The sequence below is a fragment of the Buceros rhinoceros genome, unplaced genomic scaffold (genome assembly GCF_000710305.1).
Source record: "Buceros rhinoceros silvestris isolate BGI_N320 unplaced genomic scaffold, ASM71030v1 scaffold1138, whole genome shotgun sequence".
Taxonomy (NCBI): Eukaryota; Metazoa; Chordata; class Aves; order Bucerotiformes; family Bucerotidae; genus Buceros; species Buceros rhinoceros.
In genome coordinates this window covers 30,645-39,609 of record NW_010426167.1, presented here as the reverse complement: position 1 = coordinate 39,609, position 8,965 = coordinate 30,645, and the positions used below count along the sequence as shown (strand labels likewise).

The following is an 8,965-nucleotide window of genomic DNA, read 5'->3' as shown; positions in this document are numbered from 1 at the left end:
GTAGGGAAAAAAGCCAGCAAAGGGTGCTCACTGACTGCAGTCATTTCTATAACGAACTTGCATTTGTTTTTCAAGTATTACATTCAGGTTAACCACTTTGCTGAATGACTAAAGAAATCAGGAGTGGAAAGGAGGTAGGATACAGTTGCTCAGAACATGGGCTTGCATCAAATGTGAGGTTTTGTCTGTGTCTAGGCCATTTCTGAGCTTTGTAATTTCTGATGGCAAAGCATGTCTGGCAGCAGGGTATATGTAACACAGTACTTGGATTCAGTCTGTTTTAGCATGCTTTGTGCGTAATTAAGTGGCTTATGGTTAGATTATCTATCAAGTATGTTGGCAGATTATTTCTCCTGTGTGGTAAACACAAGAAAAAATTATCACGTAGCTCTGTTTTTATATTCTTAATTTGTCATTGTAAAAAAGTAGTGAACATGATTTTGCTGAGCCCACGTATCTAGTCATGGCAGATGTCTGTTTGACATAAACGCAGAGGTCTTTTGCTGGTTTAGTCAAAGTCGGTTCTTCCCACAGAAGAGAACTGCAACTAAACTGTTGGCATTTGAGCAGATTTTAATTTTTTTCCCTCCTGTCTGTTATTCAGACAGAACTACCTAATGCCGACAAAAGCTATTATCTCATTAATAGCTAGTAATACCACGTCAATCTGTTTATAATCATGGTGGAAACGAAGGGCCGTGATGCAAACAGTGTGTTGTAATCACGGTGAAACAAAGAGACAGGCCACATCCTGTCTGTGGATGGATTTCCAGGAAGGTTCTTTTTTGGTGCTCTTAGTTTGGTGTTGCTGCCAGTTCTTTCTTCTGATTCCCATGCAGGGATGTAGGGAGGTGGAAGGAGGCAAACTGTAGTGCAAGACAGCAGGTGAAGAACATGAGGTTTATCATGAAATTGCTGTGCATGGAGAAGATGGCCAAGGTTGTCCCCTCTCTCTGCTGGGGCTGCATCTGTCCCTGGTGTTGTATTTTACAGTGTTTTCGGGCAAATCCAAGAATGATGCCTCAGATGTGGGCACTGGGACAGTTACAGGACACAGCTCCAATGTGGGTTGGGTCAATGTAGCTCACTGCACCATAACATGAGAAACTGTAAAACAAAAAATGGTTCTGAACTTTTTTCCCCTGAAACCACATGATAAAATGTAGGATGAAATAATAAAAACAGCAGGAACTGTGAGGAGAGACAAAGGATGATGTTCAATTAGAAGTTTAGAAAAAAGGCTTAAAGAAAAGCCTAGAGGCAATGAAATTAAATCTTATTTGTTTCTCTCTCTGCAGGACCTCTGGACTGGAGTGTAATCTCTGTTACTCTCATCTTGATTTCCAAGGATGGAGTTTTAAAACTAACTCTTGTTAATTAGTTTGTTTGTTTTGCAGCCACCAGGTTTCTTCACTCCCATCGTGAAAGATTAATCAGATGTGCAGTTTGGTGAGTTTGCACACACATATGCTCACCAAGCTTTACCATTATTGACAATAAAACTTGGAAAATTTTGAAATCCAGGTTCAGCTCGTGTTTGCATTTGGGTGTTTGGAAAAGAATGGGGATGGTGGGTGGTGGTGGGGTGAAGCTTCCTTGAACTTAACATTTTTCATTTAATACTTTTTTCCTTTCGAAAGTGTTGTTTGGACAAAACAAATACCCTGAGACCAGGTGGAAGAAGGAAATTCTTAGAAATTTGAAGAGCTTATGTCTGAATCTGGTCATGCAACTTTACTTCCACAGTCTATGGATTACTTGGAGGTGCCCAGGGCTTTTTTTTTTCTTACTAGGGAAATAAAGAAGTGCGATGGAAATAAATTGCAAAGCCTTTGGACTTTGAATCCAGCCTGCTGTTTTCTAGACAATGGTGTTTGGGACAAGTGAGCACAGGCTCCAGGGCAAAGTGAAGTGTAGTTTGTAGTGGGCTTTTTTCCTTGCCCCTTTAGATCCAAGGCTACTTCTTGTAAGTAGCTGATTGAGTTGTAAGGGAGCTCACCATCAAGACAAAAAGAGGAGGAAAGCAGGAAGGATGCTATGCCTCGCACATTTTATACTGCCTTTCTTAGCTTTCAGCCTCATTTTTCCCGTCTGAATCTTGTCTGTAGAACTTGTCTTTCATTGTAATATCTTCACACTCTGCTTGGGCACTCAGTTTAAAAAACTTGAATTCACCAAGCTGCCAGAGAACAGGCAATGCCTTGTAAAGCATTTTACTCTAAGCCATGATTTCCCTAAAAGTTTGGACACCAAATACTTTGGGGTTGATTATTAACATCTTCTTTTTGTAATGAAATTAAATAGATACAAAATGCACATTGCCTCGGATAAACCTAGTATTTACTGTGAGGTATATAGACAGGCTTGTATGTAAATTATTTCCTTATGGAAAGGAAAATTACTCTTTTTTCACCAGAGGGCAGTGAACTTCATGTTCATTACCTAGTCGGAACAATTATCTGTGCAGTTGCTGTGATCTCTGCTTTTAGGACTTCCACATCTTTTCGTGGAAAATTACTGCAGTGTAATGAAAGCACAATGAACAGAAAAATGCCTGGGACACGCTAACTGATCTGTGTGATGTGTGGAAGGTGTATAGAATAAAAGCTCCTTATATGACATAGAAGTAGTGGATAATGTATTTGAGTGCGTGCTTGTCAAGGATTTCCATAACTCATGGGATCCTGACTCCAGCTGGGTAGTTACAAAGCATTCGACAAAATGCCCCAAACCTGCAATACCAGTTTGTCCCTTCAGAGGCAAAGGCTCTGCTTGAATGTCTCTTCTGACTGAACATTCCCCCTGCAGCAGCTCCTCTGTTGGGGCTACAAGGTAGTCCTGCTGGAACCTGGGCTGCTGCCCTATCTTGTGAAAGGTTTAAGATTTATTTGATGCAGCAAAAGAGTTGAAAAGCTTTCTATTAAATGCCTGCAGAAGTAACAAAATCTGTGCTAATAATGTGAAAGGATCACTGGATCTGGGATATGCCAGGGCTGCATCAAGGAAAAGAAGATGTAGCAAGGTTATTAAAAGCCACAGAAAAGCAAAATGTGTGTTTTCAACTTTTCTTTCTTGCCAGTCTTAAGTCAATGATTGGCTCCTTTTTGTGTCTACAGGAATAGAATAAGACCTGTAAGACTATGAAGAAAAAGGATAGATAACTCGCTCTTTTAAACACCAGAGGGACTTCTGATATCTTCTGCTTAATTTGCTCTTATAAATGACACATACAGCTTGGGTGTTCAGAATGCTTTCCCAGGTTAGCTCTGCTTGTGCCTCATGAGATGTCAGATTCAACACACTTGATCTACGAGACTTTTGTACATCTCCTTTCTGAATATTTTATTGATAAGAGTTATTATACCAGAATTTTAGACGATAGGTTGCTGGAAACATGTATTCTAGCCCAAGGCAATTTAAACTCATGTCTCCTAGAGCTGGTGAGAATGATCTTACCACATAATGACAGGCTAACTTCATAGTAGAGAGTGGGTCTAAATTTGTAAGCTGCTCTTTTGCAGCTATGAACCACAGCTATGTTTCTATGTACCAAGAAGCCCCATATGCCATATAAAACAGGAGGCATAAATCTGTGCTTCTTGTACAGTGAAAAATGTATGCATTTTTATCTCAACTGTCTCTGTGTAAATCGGAAAGAAATGTGTAAATGGGGACTGGCAGCCCCATCCAATGCCGCTGGCACTCACCCACAGTGCCAGGTCCCTCTCTGATCACCAAGTTTGCCATGCTTCTGGTAGCTGGTCCCACTCTACACTGTACTGGTGCCGTCCCACCTCAAGTACTCTGCGGAGTTTTGGGCACCTCGGTGTCAAGAGAACATCAGACTATCAGAGTGTGTCCAGAGAAGGGTGGTCAAGATGGTGAAAGGCCTTGAGCGCAAGATTTATGATGGGCAGCTGAGGTAACTCGGCTTGTTCACCTTGGAGAAGAGAAAGCTGAGCGTGGCTTCATTGCAGTCTCTTTGACTTCCTCAAGATGGGCAGTGGAGGGGAAGGTGCAGATCTTGTCTCACTGGTGACCAGCGACAGTACATGAGGAAATAGAAGGAAGCTATGTCAGGGGAGCTGACATTAGGAATGATCACACATTAGGAAAAGATTCTTCACTTAGAAGGTGGCTGGTCACTGAACAGGCTTCCCAGAGAAGTGGTCATGGCATGAAGCCTGTCAGAATTCAGGGAGTGTCTGGATGACAGTCTTAGTGATATAGTTATTTTTAGGCAGTCCTCTGAGGAGCATGGAGCTGGACTTGATGACCCTTATGGGTGACTTCCTACTTGAGATATTCTGTGTTTCTATGATTCTAACTCTCGACTCACATGCCACTCACAGTAAAGCATACCTTAACAATAGAGAGGGATATAGAAGTTCAGAGTAAGTGCTCTGGGTTCTTAGAGACTGCAGAGCTAAGATTTTCAAAAGGAAATCTTGAAAAAAAAGCAGGAAAAAACCAACCAACCAAACAAAGCATCTTCCATCCAGAGAGCAGAGGGCCAGTGTTGTGAAATAATGTCTCTTTTAGGTATCTCATTTTCCACACATTGTACCAAAGCACTTCAAACAAATTTCACCCAGCCCTTATTCCTATGGAGAGGCATATCCTTACTGCAGAGACATTTTCTGTGCAGAAAGAGCATTTTAGGGTATGACTAAACACATGAAGCACTTACTCAATACACTTCAAGACAGACTTACAAGCAAAATGTCTGGGAAGGGAAATGCCAGATACCAGATAAAATGCCTAGAGGCAAAAGTATTTTACTATCATACTGATTCACTGTCACCTGCTGAGACATCTTTATGGATAACTGCAAAACAGAGTGACATCTAAATGGGATTAAACTGGATCGCTTCTCGTATGAAGGTAGTGTTCTCGCTTGTATACCCAAGTATTCATCACTCATGAGATTACAAAATCACTGTCAATTAAACCTTACTTTGTCACTTGAAATACAACCCCTTTTCAATGAGTGAATTCTGCCTTTTCCTTTGGAGGGTGAACCTGAGCAAAGCCAGAACTGGTGCCTGCATTAAGTCGTATTATTGGATAAGAAATACTTGTTATACCTGGTCAAAAATGGCATGGCTTTTCATTGCAATATGCCCAAAGCCAATACATGAAATTGTGTTCCAACAGCCTGGACTGTTTGAAAAATATGAATCTGTCCTGCTGCAGTAATTATCAGGATGTGGGATGAAGAAACAAACTCTCAGGAGTCCCAGCAAAAAGCAGATCAGATTGACAGAATCCTAAACTAAGTCAAAAAATCTACTGCTGGACTGACCAATACAAAAATCTATTGGGAAGAAAAAAAGATAGGATGAAATTGCATCTTTGAACTAAAAAGGGAATCACCACAAAGGCGATGTACAGCTGGAAACTCACATCTACCTTGCTGCACAGTGACCTCCTGTACAGACAAACAGTGAATAAATAATTGTCCTGGTGAAGAGTCTTTAGATATTGCTGTGGCCATTCCAGGAAACATTCTTACATCCACTGCTTTCCCTCTCCTCACAAATTAAGAATTAGTTTCTTTGGTCTCCTCTTCCTGTCTTGAGTTAAATCATAAAAGCATATTCTAAACTAACGGAAATCTATATAATTGCCTAAATTTAGAAATATCAACGGTAAGTGGCATGGGGTAAGAGCCTGGATAATTCCAACATTTCAAGGAAATTTCATGAAAATCTGGAGCAGAAAGTTGAATTCCTCAGGATATTTGGATGTATATGCAATTTTGAGCCTATTTTATTGAAACAAAAATAAATATCTGGCAGATTAAAGCCATGAAGAGACTGAGGTAGTTAACAGAACTAGAAGGAGCTGGTTTTCACTTTTCACAAAACACTCAAATCACCATTCTTAAACCTGCAGCATAGTCACAAAATGATAATTTTATTCATTTGCCAGGAAGAGACTGGTATACTGCAAAAATGTAGAACTGCTGTTGAAGCACTATTTCCCTGCCTCTCACCAAATATTTACGATTGCTGGTCATTTGGCATTCCACATTCACCCACTCTGTTTTTGTGTGCCTGAATGAATATTCCAGGTTGTAGAACAGGACTGGCCAATTGTCCACGTGGAAACAGAATACCTAGAACAGGTCAGAATTCACAGAAATGCAAAACAAAATGAAACTTCCTAATATCTGCATTAGCCATGAGCCAAACCCAGTAGGTCATTTTACACAACTAAAAGGGAGAGCTGAGAACTGACTTACACCACCCCTATGTCCTTGTTGTGTTAGGCTTCACCCGGTGTATTGGTACAGCTGGTTTGTACCCATTAGCTTGAAACATCTTCACCTGGCTACTCCAATCCATTTTGTTCTCTTTTCACTTCTCCCAGAATGGCTGCAGGAGAGACTTTTTTATGAACTGTCATCAAAGTCAAGCTAAAATGTGCCAGGCTAAAAGCTGCTCAGAAAAAACGGGCCTTTGGAAATTATCTTCCATCAAGAACTTTTCTGTTTCTATAATCTCCAGTGCGTCCCCGGTCTCTTACTGGTTTTTATACTTCTGAGGGCAGAAACTGAATTTCTCTACTCTTGCTGTGAAACCTTGACGATATCTTCAGCTATTTCTTAAGAGAAATGGAAGAAACAGAATAAACTACACATGTATACACATATATAGAACATATATATATATAAAAGTATACCTTTTTTTCGCAATGTGGTGATCCAGTGAGGACACCAGGGAACATAAAACATGAACTGCAACTGAAATACATCAACTGTGCTGCCTCATGGTGGGAAAACAGCAATAGAAGTTCACTCTTCCATATTCAGCTATGAGACTGCAGAAACAAAAGCAGAAAAAAATACAGGCAAATATTTGGGGAAATGGGGGGAGGAGGAAAAACAGAACTTCAGAGCAAATCTCCCTTTTTGTGACTGTAACAGTGTTATTTTTGTTAACCTCAAAAAGGAAATGACTCCATAATGTCCATATAACAAGTACTGTCATTGCCCTCTGCCTCCTCAGACCTCACCTCTGAAAGAGCCAAAAGGAACAAGTGTCTCTGCCCACCACAGAGTCATTTCTCCTGTTGCCGGGAACTGCAGTTGTGGAGGTGCTTTTGCAGTGTTGATGCTTGTTCCTTTCCCCTGGAGTTCAGCACCGAGTTCGTCTACTACTTTCACAGAGTCTCCTTAGAAGGTCATCCAAAGGCACCAGCTCTGTCCTTGACAGCGATGCAACAGCTAGACTTTTCAGAGGCTTTCCTAACTTTCTAGCCATGCCATCACTTGGAACAGAAAGACTTGTGTCTAAGCTAGAGATCATGGACCTGCCAGCTCGTGCTGGATGCTGGCTGAACTCTGCTGAAAATTGAAGTGGCTCTGCAAGATAGTGCAAGACCTGGGAGACAGGAATAGTGACTAAGAAGAGTTAGATCAGAGATCACACATAGAAATGTCTGTTGATGAAGATACAGGAGTAGCTTCACAGTGCTCCCGTCCTGCTGGGGAGCTGAACTTGGCAAGGGATGCAAAGAATGGTAAGAAGAGCTTCTACAGGTATGTTGACCAGAGCAGGAAGGTCCAAGAAAGCATAACTTTAGCGCTGAGCAAGACTGGCAAGCTGGTAACAACAGACAAGGAGAAGGCTGAGGGACTCAGCACTCGTTTTGCCTCAGTCTTCACTGATAACCTCTCTTCTCACCAAGCTGATGGACTGCAAGACAGGGACCAGGGTGGGCAAAGTCCCTCCCACTGTGAGCAGAGATCAGGTTTATGGCCACCTGACGTACCTGAGCGTACGTAAGTTTACGGGCCCTGATGAGATGAACCCCAGATGTGCTGATGGGACTGACTGACGTTGTTGCCAAGCCACTCTCCACGATATTTGAAAAGTCCTGGCAGTCAGCTGAAGTCCCATGTGACTGCAAAGAGACAAACATTTTGAAAGGGTAGAAAGGAGGACCCTGGGGACTACCAGTCAACCTATCAGCCAACCTATCAGCTCCCCTCTGTGCCTGGGGAGATGATGGAACAGATCCTCCTAGAAGCTATGTGAAGGCACATGGGGGTCAGAAGGGTGATTCCAGACAGCCAGTATGGCTTCCCCAAGGGCAAGTCCTGCCTGACCAACCTAGCTGCCTTCTGTGATGAAGTGACTACATCAGTGGGCAGGGGAAGAGCTACAGGTGTCATCTATCTGAACTTCTGTAAGGCCTTTGAAATGGGTGAACCATTTGGTGGCTATGGAATTGGTTGGATGTCACATCCAGAGAGTAGTGGTCAATGGCTCAATGTCCGGACAGAGATCGGTGATGAGTGATGTCCCTCAGGGGTCCGTACTGGGACTGGTGATGTTTAATATCTTTATCAGTGACATAGTGTGTTTGAGCGCACCCTCAGCAAGTTTGAAGATGACACCAAGATGAGTGGTGCATTTGACAGGTCTGAGGGACAGGATGTCATTGAGAGGGACCTGGACAAGCTGGAGAAGAGGGCTTGTGTGAGCCTCATGAGGTTCAACAAGGATAAATGCACCTGGGTCAGGGTCATCTCCGGTATCAGTACAGACTGGGGGATAAAGGGATTGAGAGCAGCCCTGCAGAAGAGGTGGATGAAATTCTGGACATGAGCTGGCAACGTGCACTCACAGCCCACAGAGCCAACCATATCCTGGGCTGCATCAAAAGAAGCATGGCCTGAAGGTCAAGGCAGGTGATTCTGCAGCTCTGCTCTGCTCTGCTGTGGAGAGACCCCTCCTGGAGTACTGTGTCCAGCTCTGGAGTCCTCAGCACAGGAAAGACATGGACCTGTTGGAAAGGGTCCAGAGGAGGGCCATAAAAAATTATCAGGGAGATAGAGCACCTCTGCTATGAGGACAGGCTGAGAAAGTTGGTGTGGTTCATCCTGGAGAAGGGAAGATTCCACGAAGATCTTGTTGCAGCCTTCCAGTACTTAGAGGGGGCCTATGAGAAGGAT

At 42.7% G+C, this 8,965-nt stretch overlaps 1 protein-coding gene across 1 annotated transcript in view; it reads right to left on the bottom strand.

The window, feature by feature from the left end:
- LOC104498053 overlaps positions 1–8,965 on the bottom strand; it is a 47,388-nt gene that overhangs the window by 18,092 nt on the left and 20,331 nt on the right. The window contains exons 3-4 of the mRNA XM_010141376.1: positions 7,780–7,911; positions 5,999–6,121 (exon numbers count right to left, since the gene is read on the bottom strand). Coding sequence (XP_010139678.1) covers positions 5,999–6,121; positions 7,780–7,911 — 255 coding nt within the window. The remainder of the gene's footprint in view (positions 1–5,998; positions 6,122–7,779; positions 7,912–8,965) is intronic.